The 14874-nt window shown below is 37.9% G+C and overlaps 1 protein-coding gene across 1 annotated transcript in view; it reads right to left on the reverse strand.

The window, feature by feature from the left end:
- Nucleotides 1-14874, reverse strand: part of POLA1 (DNA polymerase alpha 1, catalytic subunit) — a 185085-nt gene that overhangs the window by 60284 nt on the left and 109927 nt on the right. The window contains 1 exon segment of the mRNA XM_053971586.1: nucleotides 1163-1279. Coding sequence (XP_053827561.1) covers nucleotides 1163-1279 — 117 coding nt within the window.

The raw sequence follows: 14874 nt of genomic DNA on the forward strand, positions 1-14874 counted from the left end.
TGCTTTTCTTTCTTTTTTAATTTAATGTGGTATTGCATGGTTCCAGTGCTAGGAATTTGGGAACTTTTGCTCATTTTTATAGTCTCTTTAATGCTGTTGATCATTTGGTCTTCTTACATTCTGTAGCACTAACTTACTACTAATGCAAAAAATGGCTTTTGATCAGTCTTTCTCTGAAAATGCTGCTTCAAGTCCCTGGATTTTTACTGGCATTTATCCTTTGGAATTTTTAAATCTCCATTACTGAAGAAGAAGGACCAAAAGGAATCTTGTCTCATAAATCAAACAATGCTGTTCAGATCATTCACTTAAAAGCCCCACCTCAAATCCTTGATTTTTTAAGTTTTATGTAAGTAAGAATAAATTGAAGACTTATTACAACTTGAAATCATAGATTTCCTATCTTCCTTATGGAATCTTTCTCTCAGGTTGTTTTATGTAAATTGTCAAGATTTCTAAATGTTAAACTCATTTACTTTCTATTTCTATATTTCTATATATTTCTATACCAAATTAATTCTATACCAATTGAAGTGCTTTACCAGAATTTTACAACATGAAACAATCAGCTTCCTTTACTCTCAGAAACTAAGAAAACCATCAGGCAGTCTTGAATTCTGGAAGACCAGACCATTTAGCTCAACATAAGGTTTAAAAGCTTCTCCATTTTTCAGGTGTGAAGCCAAATTCAAATGTGCAGAACCCAAAACTTCTGTTCTCCTGGAAATACCATCTTAGAGTACCTGCAGATGATGGCATGGAAGTTCACCTCCAGCTCCTCAGCACCAAATGCAGTCAAGTAAGAACCAGTCAGGAGAAAAGCAGATGGCTGGTTTCTGGTTTGGAAGGCTGGGTTTGTTTGTCTATGTTAATCTACCTGTATTCTGGCAGAGACATTCCAGCAAATTCTAGTTTGCTGACCAAATGCTTGTCAGCTGGAAAATTTCCAAGCACAGCAGCTGCATGGCATGCTCTCTTCACAGCAATGAGGATGCAGCTTAAATGTGGAGCAAGAAAAGCATAAATAGTCCCCTTTAAACTAATAAAGTAATTAAAAATTCCTGCTTAATCCTGCTACCTTTGAAAGGCAGCACTGACAGCCAGGTGAGCTTCAGGAGAATCCCACTCCACTTCTGCCAAAGCTCTGTCCCAAAGCACTCACCTCTGGTTTCAGAACAGCCTTCCTGCAGGCCTGGCACACGGGACCACTCCGGGAGAAACTCAGCGGAAGCCGACGGGTTCGATTCTGGCAAGTTGGCTCCTCGCATATTAACCAACCCTGCAGAAAGGCATAACACAGAAAAAAATCATTTTTTACCCTAAATGTAAGTTATTGCTTGTTTTATTCCACCTAAAAAATGCATCCTAGTCAAGGAAGAAAAATATCCCAACTTTAACATCCTCTGTGAATCTGATACTGTAATATGTATGAAGAGATGAAGGTCCTTCAAGGACCTTGTTTAAACACAATTAATGGCAGACAACAAAACTGGGGTCTTCTTGCGTCAAAATCCCACACTATGCACACTGCAGTCATCCCTTCTTTGAAATATACCAAAACCTCTGCTCTTCTCTTCTCCAGTTACAAAAACACTGACATACAACGGAAGTATTTTATCCAGCTATGTAGACTATTCAGCAAGATACTCCACTCCATTCAGCAAGACTTGTAATAAATTAAATATTTAAGTAAAATGCTTGCACTTTAGAGGGAAGAAATACGTTTCTGTTTTCTGATGGCAGCCAGAAGCTTTCCTTTCTTCTTCTTTTTTAAGGTGTTGTGGGGTTTTTTTGGGGTTTTTTTTGGTTTTTTTGTTTGTTTGTTTGTTTGTGTTTTTTTGGTTTTTTTGGTTTTTTTTAGAAACCTTCCAAGATTTCAACATAAACTGAACATAAACTGATTCATTTAGGAAAAGCTAACACTTTGCTGAGTTAAAATGAAATAAAATCTGAGCCAATTTGCTCTACGTCAGCTCAGGGAGACAATGCAAAAGGCTTCTCTTAACAGTATGCAAGAAGGAATGATTCCAGAAATGGTAAGGATGAACTTTTCATGCCAGGTTCAACCATAGGCTAAAAACAATGCCACACCTCATCCCTAAGAACCACCAAGAGAAGATACTTAAGGAATGGCAAAAGACAAAGGACATGGTAAAACTCTTCCAAAGATTTTCCCAGCTTTTAGAAATACCTCAAGGACGACCTGAATCACTGTCTCTGTATTCAGTGGTGACTGAATTAATGCATTAATGAGCCCAATGAACTTCAAATGCTTTTCAAACCCATGTAAACTTTTAGCATCTGCAACATCCTGCAGAACAACTATAAATTACATGGGAAAAGTACTTTATTTTTCTTGAAAACACACACACATGCATGCAGCCTCTCTTTTAACGCTTTCTAGTTCTTGCATCAGGAGAGACTAGGAATAATCATTCTGCATTCACCTTCTTTGTGCCACTCATGATTTTACAGACCTCCATCACATCACCTTCAATCAAAGTCTTTTCCAAACAGCAGTTCTAATTTACTTAGTTGTTCCTTGCCTGGAAACCACTCCAAATCTTGGTTGCTCTTCTCTGAATCTCTCTCAAGTCTTTTTGGAAATGAGGGAGTGGTGGAAAATGGCACAAGTGGAGAGGGACATGAAACCAGTACTGCACACTGTATTCCGGACACTGACAAACATGAATTTATACAGGAACAAAATAGTATTTACCATCTTGTTCTCTGCTCCTTTCTCTCCTCAATGTCTGTCTGCCTAGAGCACACTACTAAGCATTTGGACATTGAGAAGTCATATGCAGAAAGATATTTATTATTTTTCAAGAATTATATTCTTCCCTACTAGGTCAATACATATATTGGACAAAAATTAAGATTGGGTTTTTAGCATTTCCTCACTTCACCTTACTTGGCAGAGCATTTAAGCTTGTGTTATTAACTGAGACGTCTATTTAGTGTTCCTGCAACTCTTCTCAAGCAGTTCCTGCTTTTACCACCCTGAGCAGCTCAGCCCTGTCAAACTGCATTTCAGACTATTGGCTGGTGATGTCTGTGCTGGGAATAGTGACTGGTTATTTTTGCCTGTTTCCAAATTTTCTGTTGCTCCTTTTGTTGCACCAAAGTTAAATCCACCCATACTTGGATCCTAGTACTTTGACAGAAATGTTATTAATCAGAGGACAACTCAAAACATTGCTTTTTTCCATTCTCACTAGCTCTTTGACAAGAAGTCCCAATGTTATGCTCTGGCAATGACATCTACCTAATTTCCACTTGTATTTCAACTTAAAAATATATTCTATAATAATTTCAGAAGTGCTCAAGGACTATTTTAGTTTTTCTTTACCTTTTTAAGATGAAACCTCAATTCCTTTCCAAAAAACTCCATTTATTCCAGAGACCTCTCCTCTTTCACCATTTTTACAGCCATGCCATATAAGTATTATCCTACTTGGTGCCAAATCTATCAAAACACTTCCTGCTGCCCCTGCAGAGCAGAGCTTTTATGTCCATGTGGGCAGACCAGAAAAACTGTGTGGAGAACATCACGGCAATGTATACAGCACTTCCTGAAGTGAGTGTTTAAGCCATAGTGCAGGAATGGAAAGAGTGTATTTACGTATGCAGTTAGATTCATTTCACCCAACTCTGACATCTAAAGCCTGATACCCAGTTTAAGCTTATCCATTATTATCCATTACCTAACCCTATGATCCATTTATAGTATATTGAGGAAGAAAAAAGCATCTCCAAAAGCAATTCACCTAACAGATTTTGGGATGAGGAAATCCCCCATGTTCCAGACCCTCTTAATAAAGTAAGGGGTTTTAGAAACAGTATGATCAGTGTATCAGATCACTAAGTGTGAACTTTATTGTTATGTAGATCAGAAATGTAAATCATGACATTTAAAATTGCACACTGAGAAAATGTCAAGAATTCAAACACCTGTTATTTGCTCTCTTGCACAACTGTTGCCCTAGCAGTCCTAGTACCACTTTCTTTGTCATATACAATTTATTTATAACAAATACTTCAGAACTAACATTAGCAACATAAGACACTGCTCACCAAGACTGAGCTACTTCATCAACACATGGTTTACTGTGAGAAATCCTGACTTAGGGCCTGACCTAAGAGACACCTGACCTGTGTCTTCTGAAGTCAGCAGGCACAAATGAGCCTCAAGTGAAAAAGACAGGCCTCGGCTTTGGTTTTGCAAATGAACCCGAGATTGCCTCTAAAAGAGGTGGGTCTTTATTATGTTGTGTCACACTGATTAAATAACTCAGTTTAAACAGATATGGAATAGCCTTCTGCCAAAAAAAAGCTACTCAAGGATAGCATTGAGATCTTCAGGCACTCACCTACATGAGTACCAAGAATATAATTAGAGCCAGTGTGAGGGAAAAATCAAAAACATTTTTGTAAGGATAATGATGTCTCACATATCTTGCATTAAGTTAATTTTTTAGAGACAAAAGACATGCTCTATTTGGAAATTTGTTTATTCTCTGGCATCTCTACCTCCTATGAAACATCTGGCAGCAATCTGACATAAACAGCACCTTAAAATACACAGCCAGGCAGGGGGAGGTGTGGAGAGTGTCCCCACCCATTCCAGAACCCTCCTGTTGAAGAGCATAATGTTTTTTAGCTCTAACTACGAAAAGATTCTGTGTGCACAAAGAGAACATTCATGACTCAAAACATATTAAATGACTTCATCTGAACTTTGAAGCAATTTGTTATATTAGAAAAACAAATAATGGAAACTGCCAGATAGTAAGATATTTTGTTAGGGAATGCAAGTGCAACTGAAAAAACAAAGCCTGGAATGGGAGCAGCATCCCAGCTTCAGCTGAACAGAATACTCAAAAATAGACAACCATGAAAATAATGTAGGATAAAAGTAACTGTGTTTTCTGCCACCTATTGGCCTTTTTAGCTAACAATTATGAAACAAAGGACTCACAAGGTACAGCTTCTACTGTCTTATAAGGGAATGCATAGAAGATCCTCTCAAACTACCACTGAATTTGAAGCAAGTTTCTTTATGCAATTGTTTCAGTCTAATGCAGTCACTGTTGAAGAAAGCACTGGGAGGTTCTGCTGGTCCCAAAAAACAGGTGAAATAAGACTGAAAACTCCTGATTAAACTCAAAAGCATAGCTTAGGATAAAAATAACTACTCAACAGCTTACTATTATGCTTGTTTTCAGCTAGTAAGAAATCATGACCAAAACATGTACATTTTACTGAGCAGTATATTTCTCAATAAACTATATTCAAAAAATTAATATTTAAGTTATTGCCTACAATAAAATGCCCAAATGTGTTGAGTAGATACTAACAAACTGGATGTCACTTCAATTCATACAGAAAACAGTTAATGTCATTTGTATAGACTTCCCGCCAGTTATAATTAACAGTAAAGAGGTCTTTTCTTCTTTGTCACCTTTCTATTCAGGCCTTATTTGCGTTTGTTTGTACTTGCTATCTGTTAATCTCTCGTAACAAATGACAATAATAACTGTTGCTATTATGCATGGAAATTAAACATGTAGATAACTGTGTGAAGGGAGCTATTTTTGAAAAAAGCAGTATCAGAAACATGTACCTCTTTATGTCTCCTGTTTTGCTTTGATAATTAAGCCATAGCCTTGATTTCTTTTAAAAAAAAAAACTTTTCCATGGTCATGCATGTTGCAATCAAATTCAATACATGCATTATGTTCTGATTCAATCTGTTCAAGTGCATTATTGTTAACCCTTATTTGATCCATGCCTGTCATCTTCACTGACCAAACAAAACCAATCCATTTCCCAGCAGCTATCACTGAGTCTGTAAATTAATTTGTAGTACATCAAACAAGATCATAATAGGGAACCTTCAGCTTTGTTCTACTTGGTACCTGCAACACCGTGGGAAATGAAATAAAAGTTGACAGAGGGAAAAAAAAAGCAACTAGCGTTTCCAAACATCCTGCCCACAAATGCTTAGTTCATTTTAAAATATAAAATAGTATGTGAAAAAAACCTGAAATACATGCACAATATAAAAGAAAATCCCTGAAGAGTATTAAGTCCATGAACTGTAGCCAATAGGGAGAAATTTGCAAGTCAAAAGTAATTTTTGTTTCTTTGTAAGTCTGTTCTTGAGAACTAGCCTCTCCCATTCTAATGATCAACAAGCATTGGAAATATTACCCCAAAATACAGAGGCAAGCGGTTTTGCAACAGCCTTTCAAACAGAAGTTGCAGGGGTCAACAACATGCACTTACTGAGCTTTATCTTAATAATTTTTACAAATTACATTTGACAATGTAGCTTGGTTGCCTGCTACAGCAGAAGACTGAATGTGCTTCCCTAAGATGCTTCAGTTCTGCATCTGTTCCTGCCTTCAGACAGTCTGGATGCTGAGGCACTACAACACCTTAAAAGTTCATGTGGAATGAAAAAATGTGCTGGTAAAAAGCAGAAAGCTGCAAGCACTGAAAATTATTCAGAAGTCACTGTCAGTTACTTTGGAGTTGAATTTACTTGTCATCCATGCTTGCTTCTCTGCAACCTTCCTCCCCATTGAAGACAATATTAATGTGGATTTTTGAAAATGGGATCTTGGTGGATGATGTCCAGTCTCAGACTGCTGGCATATCTGAGCACATTACACCCCAAACCCACGTCTCCAGCACTGCAGAGCTGAAGTTATCACCTTACACCATCAAACCCACCAGAAGGGAAGCACAGAAATCCAGCCTGAACACGCTGTCCTGGTCAGCCAGCTGAAGCCTGCTCCTCATGTCACTGATCAGCAAACCAGTTTTTGGAAAGCTGAATTTGAGAGACAATACAATGAAGATTTTCTGATCCAGGTACCATTGTGAGTTGCTAATCAGGACACTTTCACTTCATACTGGCCTTTCTTTTCATACTACTCTTACAAAAGGATATTATTTCCACTCATTCCAAGACCAGAAGCTTCAAAACCTGCTTTCCTGACAACATCCATTATTATAGATTGTATTGCCTAACAGGGCAAATCTGGCTGAAGTGGCCTGAAATCCTCTGGAAGGATGAGGTTCCACCTCATTACCGGATACATCATCAAATCTATTGATTCCCCCCAAGCAATATTCAAAGACAGATGATTTTATGAAGTTAAATCAAGCAACATCATGGCAACAGAGAACTTAACTCAGTGACCTGAAAGTTATCAGCTCCAATTGCAATATTTTGTTCCACACATGTGGTGTGCTCTCCCTGTCTGTGTCTTCTGTAAATAGCTGAGTGTTTGGGGGAACAGACACACCTTCCTAGTAGTAGATAACACGTCAGGAACTAGAACCACAACCTCTGTTTGCATATTCTTTGGCCAGTGGTTTCACTATCAGTAGGAACTACATCTTTTGAGAATTATATAATGATTTTACACTTCCAAAGATGAAAGGTGATACGAATATTGACTTAAAGATGAGCTCTTGCTGTAATGTCAGGAATGATTTTCTGCTGCGTACCAGAAACCAAATGAAGTAACTAATCTTTGAAGTAATTTCCATTTCTAATCTGCTTTCTTGCCTGTTCAGAACAAAGAAACACTCTTGCAACAATGCATCTGCCCCACCTTGGTGAGATACCAGCAGCAATGGAAGTCTGAATGACAGGGTGAAAACTAGTGTCATGCACTGGAATTTCAGCAGACAAAGCAGACCTGAGTGACACCTACCTGTCACGGCTACAACGCCAAGAAGAAATCCCTTGAGGTCAGGAATGCTATCGTAAGTAGTGAAATAAGACTCTACTAGAAAACTTTACTCAGTAATGTGAATCATAGAATCATTAGCATTGGAAAAGACCTCTAAGCTCAGAGTCCAACCATCATCCCAGCAGCCCAGCTGCCACATCCACAAACCTTTTGAACACTTCCAGGGATGGTGATTCCACCACTTCAGTGAATTTCAGCAGAGTTTAGGTTCCTCAAGCAACACCCCACCTTTTCATGGGGAAACACACCTGATTAAAACCTCAGAGGATGTACTGTTATAAACAAACCAATTCTACTGCTGCTAGACACAAGAAGAAAGTCACAGACTCATTTAACTTTTGAAAGGGTTCTTCCAGATGGAGGACTTGCTGGGGTCAGAGCTGGTACAATCAGAGACACACACTTCTCTGCTGCAGGAACACTGACTCTCTGCAGAGTGAGTCCTGGTGCCTGCCTGCTCTGCTGTAGCTGCTCCATCCTCAATGCCCCTCCAGAGCAAGCACAAAGACATCAGAGCTGCTTGAATGATCTTATGGATGGAGGACCTGACCTGTGAGACTACCAAAGCAGAGCCAGTGTGGCACACTCTGATCAGGAGGGCTCCTCACAGACGACACTTTAAGACATTTGACTTTGTCAAGTCTGTGTGTCCCCCCACAGCCTGAGCAGACACAGCCACTCCTCTGGAACTTGTAGCTACTAATGGAAAAAGCTGGAGATGAGATTATCTGAATTTATGTAAGGCTGGATGAACGTAGGAAAGGGACATCTCCTGATATTTAAAAAGCCACCTTATTGTCCCCCTGCTTTTGGGCACAGGAAAGAAAACACTAAGCAAATTCTTCATAAAGGCAAAATTCTAAGATAATTTTGTCAGAAAAAAAAATTTGAGGGAAACAAAAAGAATGTGCTGCCACAGAAGAGCATAATATATGTGGAAAATACATCAGGCTTCCCTTCTTCCCTCCCCCCATAGAAAAATTACCACCATCAGAAATTAAGCCTTTATAAGGAAGGCTTATCTGTTTTGGCATTTTTCCTATCAAGGAATATCTCCTTGATAAGTAATAAAGAGGCACACTATTTACAAGAATCATGCAAACCAACCCTAAAAATGGAGTAATGAAGTTAAAAGCAATCACTGATGCAGAATTCTGGGTCAGCAGAACTTTTTCAGGACTCTTCAAAGCGTGATATTCTTCCAAGCAAATCAGTTACCAAGCACTAATGAAAACATGAATCTGTGACACCATGTGAAAGATCTCAATTTATCTGCAAAGGAAATCCAGGGGACTTTTGTCGCTGTTGAGCAGGACGGGAACAAAATTACTCCAAGTTAGAAGGCAAAGAGAATGAACTCTGATCTATTTCAAATGCACCGCTCTATATATAGAGAACATTGTGCAGACTAATTTCATTGGCCTTAGAGTAAAAACATCTCACACCATTGGTGGGCAGTGAATGACACACGGTGGCAGAACGTATCTATAAACAATGTGAACAACAAGATAGATTAGAGAATTATTTACATTCTTTCTCAACTGCTTCCCAGGCTCTCGCCTGGTTAGAAAAACCCTCTCTTTTTCTCTCTGACTGAACTGAGAATATCCACAGGGACTTGCAAAGCTTCTTGCATTAGAGAGCATGGATATATTGAGAACTCAAAGTAGTATATGGAGAGACATTGTGATTGATATATCAGGCATTCCAGCCTTCTTTTCATGTCAACAAAAACTGATGGAGAAGCTCTTTCCACTTCTTTAATATGTTACTACAAGGAGATGAAATCATACTAAACCAAAAGCCCTAATGTTATGTTCAAGAGATCCCGTGCTAGAGAAGAGATATGCCTGAACTCCATCTGAGAGTTTTGAAATGTAGAAGAATTTCACAGCAAAGAGTATGTGCAAAGTCTCTATGTCAGGCGTAACTGAAATTTCAAAGTCAAAAACATCTTAGAACTAAGTTGAAATATTTGTACTTCAATTTGAGTATATACGACAAAGATGATTTTCAAGAATATTTTAAGGTTTTATACCACTGTAACATTTAATCACCTCTGAATAACAAATTCTTTGATATTTTACAGACTCTTCAAATAAATTGTTTCATAAAAGGAACTGGGTCAAGAGTCCACTATTGATGCTAGCTGACTGAAGCTTTTCTCTTTTTATTTTAAGTGGAATAGGTACCATGTTAAACATATTGCCAAGCTTCTTGCAGCTGAAAGATATTGCAGCATATGCTTAGAATAGTGAAACATCTTAGGTTAGCATGAATTCTTTATACATTTACCCTACAGCTTCAATCTCTTACCCAGGAAATGCTGATTCTATGTTCTATGATATTTTCTTAGGTGGTGTGTACATTTTGGCAATGCAAATAGTTTTAGTAGCTATTATAGTAACAACAGCTGAAATTAGTTCATGACATTTATACATAAAGCTAACTATAATGCATTAAGAAACCTGATCACAGATCCAGCATGGTATATGACTATTCAGATCACAAGAAAAGGACCTATTTTATCAACTCACTGTTGGCCATTGACTTCATATTAACTTTTCTTTTTCTGTACAATAAATACTGTAGCTAGCTTCTCATCCAGAAAAAAATAGGTTACATTTCCCAGTAAGAGTATTTTTAGTTTGATGCTACCTGATCATCCAATTTAGGGAAAATGTAAACAGTGACCACAGCATTTCACACTCCATTTCATGCTGCCTCACTTCAATGGAAGTTGGACGATACGAATTCAATTGCTTTTCTAAGCATTTCCTTATTTTCAGAGCTTCTTGAATTTTGGCCTATATAACTGGTCAGAATTCAGCTGTGGGATGGAGTGGATAACAAAAAGTCATATAAAGAAAGGAAATTCCTTTCCTGGAAGTTGACTCTCCTCCTCTAGAATTCCACATTATCTGGGCTGATGAACTGACACTCTTGGGAAAAATACAAAACTGTCTTGTTAAATGAAAGATGAAATGAAAAAATATGCTTTTTTAAGTGAAAGAAGTACAGGTCCTGGAGAAGACTGGTTATATATCCAGTACTATTATCACATGACTCACATTAAAGGATGCTATCAACCAGTAACTTCCTAGTGGAAGGCCAATGATCACTTTAAAACTCAGTGCTGGCAAAAGAGAAAGACTCCCACTCCAAAATACTCCTGTTCTCAGAGATACTTGTGTCTGTTGTCCCAGTTCCCCACTGGAAAACTGCCACCCCAAAGGCACCTGGCATGAATGGGAACTACACTTTCACAGGACTAGACGGAAGGTCCAAAGCAACTACACAAACTGCAAGTGAAGACAATGTAGCTACACTGACTTGCTACCTTAAAGAAAGCATGAATGAGGACATAAACACTACCTGAAATTCTCAGAACACAAAATGTCCTTCTATCTTAAAAAAAGATGGTGATAATAGAATGGTAAAAGCTCTGATGGAAATGCCAGGTGGCCATTTGAGAAGAGAAGCTGCCATGTGCACTGATCTAAAATATCCAAAATACTCCCCTTCACATTTTATGGAAAAGGGCCATAAATTTGAGAGGATTTAACCCACAAGAAAATTCTGTCCCATAGCAGAATTTTAGGAGTTACTTCTGAACTTGTATATCTCACAGTCCAATCAGCAATGCATCACTGTTGTGAGGCAAAGTCAGCCACAGAAGATCAAATGCCTGTTTAGAGGTTACCAAAAATGCAAGTCTGTAGAGTTTCAAGAATGGTATTTTGTAAATCTGAATATTTCAAAATAATTGAAATTGAATTGCAATCTAATCCATAACTGGAAAAAAAATTAAAATGAGGAAACCATCTAAGATCAAAAGAAAATGTCATTATTTTCAAGAAAATATTGTTCAGCATTGTCATACCAGTTTTATCACTAGAAGAGTTGGAGGTGCGTGTATGTGATCAAAGAAAGAGATAACTGAAGAAGCAAGAAATGCACCCTAGCCTTCCCCCTTCCCCCAAGAACTGAAACACTCAAGCTAACATAAAAAATGTTTTAAACAAAATTATCAAACAAGACATAAGGGAAAAATATCTTGTAGGTCAATGTAAGAATTTTACATGTTATTAAAAATTGATTTTTTTAAGATACCTTTAGATGTACAGTCATATGTCATTTCATAAAAGTTATTTGAAACTTATTGATCTCATTCGTGCAAAGCCCAGGCTCCATCATCAGCCTGCTGAAAGGATAATAGAGCACTCCAAACCCTTGTGATAGATTTGATGCAAACAGTGGCCCTCATTTTAGCACATGTAATAGCACCACAAGTGGACAAATTCCAACTTTAACAGTTGTACATTACAAACTAAATTAGCAAATATGTTCTGCTTTACTTCACATCAAATCCAATACCTTGGTCTTCTTACCTTCACTAAAAATAAGGTTCTAGGCACCAAAACACGCCACAAAAGATTAAAATCTCAGGCTAACACACCACTCACAAAGAGACCCAGCTATTACTAACAATTTTATTTCACTTAAGATAAACTGAAAACAGCTAAAATGGACTTTGAGCAAGCAACTGAGAGAAGACATACTTAAAATGACTACACATGGAAAACTAAATTGAGAAAAGGATCAGTGAAAGAAGCCTTACGGATTTCTGCACCGAGAGTGAAAACCACTAGAAGGATATTTAAGTCCATTCTGCCAAAATACTCTCCCTATTCACACAGCTCAAAGGAAGCCATATTCTTAGGCTACAACAGGTCACAACTAAGTACAGTACCTTGCTTCAGAAAGAATTTTGCTTTGTCTGTCAACTATCAACAAAGCACAAAAAGCTCATACAGCCCATCCATGTATTGCTTGTCAAGGAGTCTAGCAACATACAAACAGTAAGAACTCAAAAGATTTCTTAAAAACTATGCCTCTAGTTTGGTTAGAAAGCTAAAAACACACTACTGCCCCCAAACACGACACAATTCTGTTAGCTTCCTTCTCCCCTCAAATTTTTGTACAGTCCTTGAATTTTTCAGATTTGTCATGCCGAACTTCCTGCAAGACATCAGATGTAAGATAGAACACACAAAGGTTTTGCTCATATACATGGCACCTACAGTAAGGTTCATCAACTCTAGTATATATATCAAGCTGGTAAAGAGACTAAAAGATTGTTTATGTGAAGCATTTATCTTTGCAATATGGTTATGAACATCTCTGAATACTGAAGGAGTTAACAGAGTTCCAAAAACTTTAGAAGTGGTAATATACATGCGTATGTAAGTTCAGAGGAGCTCAAAAGAGTTAAAGGTAATGGCAGAGAAAGGGGTCTCAGGAGTCTGGTCACCTTAAACTAGAGAACTTTAAAGCATCACTAAGCAGTGTTTGTTCATTTAAGTTTAATTATTTTCTCCTTGAGAATGGCACTAATGAAACTGAATATCTTTCATGGTTTTGAAGAGCAGTCTGAATGGTCTGCAAACAGGACTGGGGGCAGACGAGAGAACTGGCTGAGCCAGGGGGTTGCTAGGTGATGCAGAATGTAAACCCACAAACTTGTTCAGGTTTACTTTGCTTTCATGCTGCTCTCACACAGGCTCTCCAAAGTTTTAAGAATTAATTTCCAGGTAGCTATTTAAAAAAACAAGAAGTAGAAATAATTAAAAAGGAAAACTCCTTAATCCTCCTCACCTCTTCCCTCCCTTCCCCTGCCACCCCCTCAAGAATGATAAAGGAAAGACAAAAGGAAATTCACAGAACTAAAGTGCAGGAAACCATTCCCTCTATATACTTGTATTTAACTGCTGAAGACTGATCATTATGAAAAACTTCTAATATTTTCTGCTTGATTTTTGCTTCTGTAAATGTAAATAAAAATGAATTCTGGAACAATACATTGGGCCTTTGAAATATTTAAACCGAATACGCAGTCTTATTTACTAACATTTCCACCACAGATTACAAAAGCAAACTTTTCAGTCCAGCCATGTGTTTCTACCTCCACCCTTTTCAGAGCTGTGGTTATTTTTTTTTTTTTCCCCCTAAAGTATCTGATCAGAGATTGTCCGGTAAGAGCACTTTATTAGATCATCAGTCAGAGGGTTTTACAAGCACCAAGAGCTATGGGCTCAAATGCAGCACATCAGTTTTAATAGCCGAAGGTCTAATAGTAAACTGCAGATACTGCTGAGAACTTTCCATGCACTGAACTCTTGAAAAAGCACCATCTCTCAAGCTTAAATGCAGCTGCCTCTTTCAATGCCGCAAATGGGTAAATTTGACAAAAAAGCCACCATTAAGACTACATGAAAGGCTCAAGACAACATCCTTTCAATGCTTTGTACTTCAGTAATCAGATGTACTTACTCACCCCCTCCCCCAAACCCGATCAAGAACTATTTCTGAATGGTAGGAAATAATTCCACTTTGTACATCTTTTAGTTAATCAAGACTTTCTATTCAGCAATTTGACCTTTTGTTCAAAACAGGATTATCAGTTTTTTCGCCAGTTACCAAGGGCGACTCGCATGGTGAACATAATTGCAATAATTTGCAAAACACCATGGCAACCCACATTACAACTAGGTAAATACTGGTCTTTTGTGCTACATTGTTATTTTCAGAGATGCTGAAGTCAAAGAACGAATGACAAATGAACACAAAATTTATATTTGCTTTGTCTCAAAAGAGAAGAAAATTGATAACAAGAATTGGGGGGAAACCGACTACAGCTGTAATTTCTAACTTGATTAATTAGGATGGTAACAGTCCTTAACAGTATATTCAACAAACAGCCCTGACTTAGTCTCTCCACCCACCTCTCTCTCTTTCTACACTACTACCACTAACCCCCACCCCAGACAAATTTTTTCAGCTAGGAGAACAAACAACTCCATTTGCTCTTTTCTTCAACTTAATGGAATCCTTAATTACAGAATATTGTTCTCCTGCTCTTCATTACACTGAAAACTGAAAGTGTGAGAGAGAGAGGAGGAGGAGGAGGAGGAGGAAGAGGGTGCCAAGCAGACAGGGTAGCTTACAGTCATCCTCCCTGCCTTTGCTTTTTTTGTCCGTAGCAGACCTAAAGATGAGATGGCATTTTTTGTGGTTTTTTTTTCCCCCTCTTTTTAATATT

Source organism: Vidua macroura, chromosome 2 (assembly GCF_024509145.1).
Source record: "Vidua macroura isolate BioBank_ID:100142 chromosome 2, ASM2450914v1, whole genome shotgun sequence".
NCBI lineage: Eukaryota > Metazoa > Chordata > Aves > Passeriformes > Viduidae > Vidua > Vidua macroura.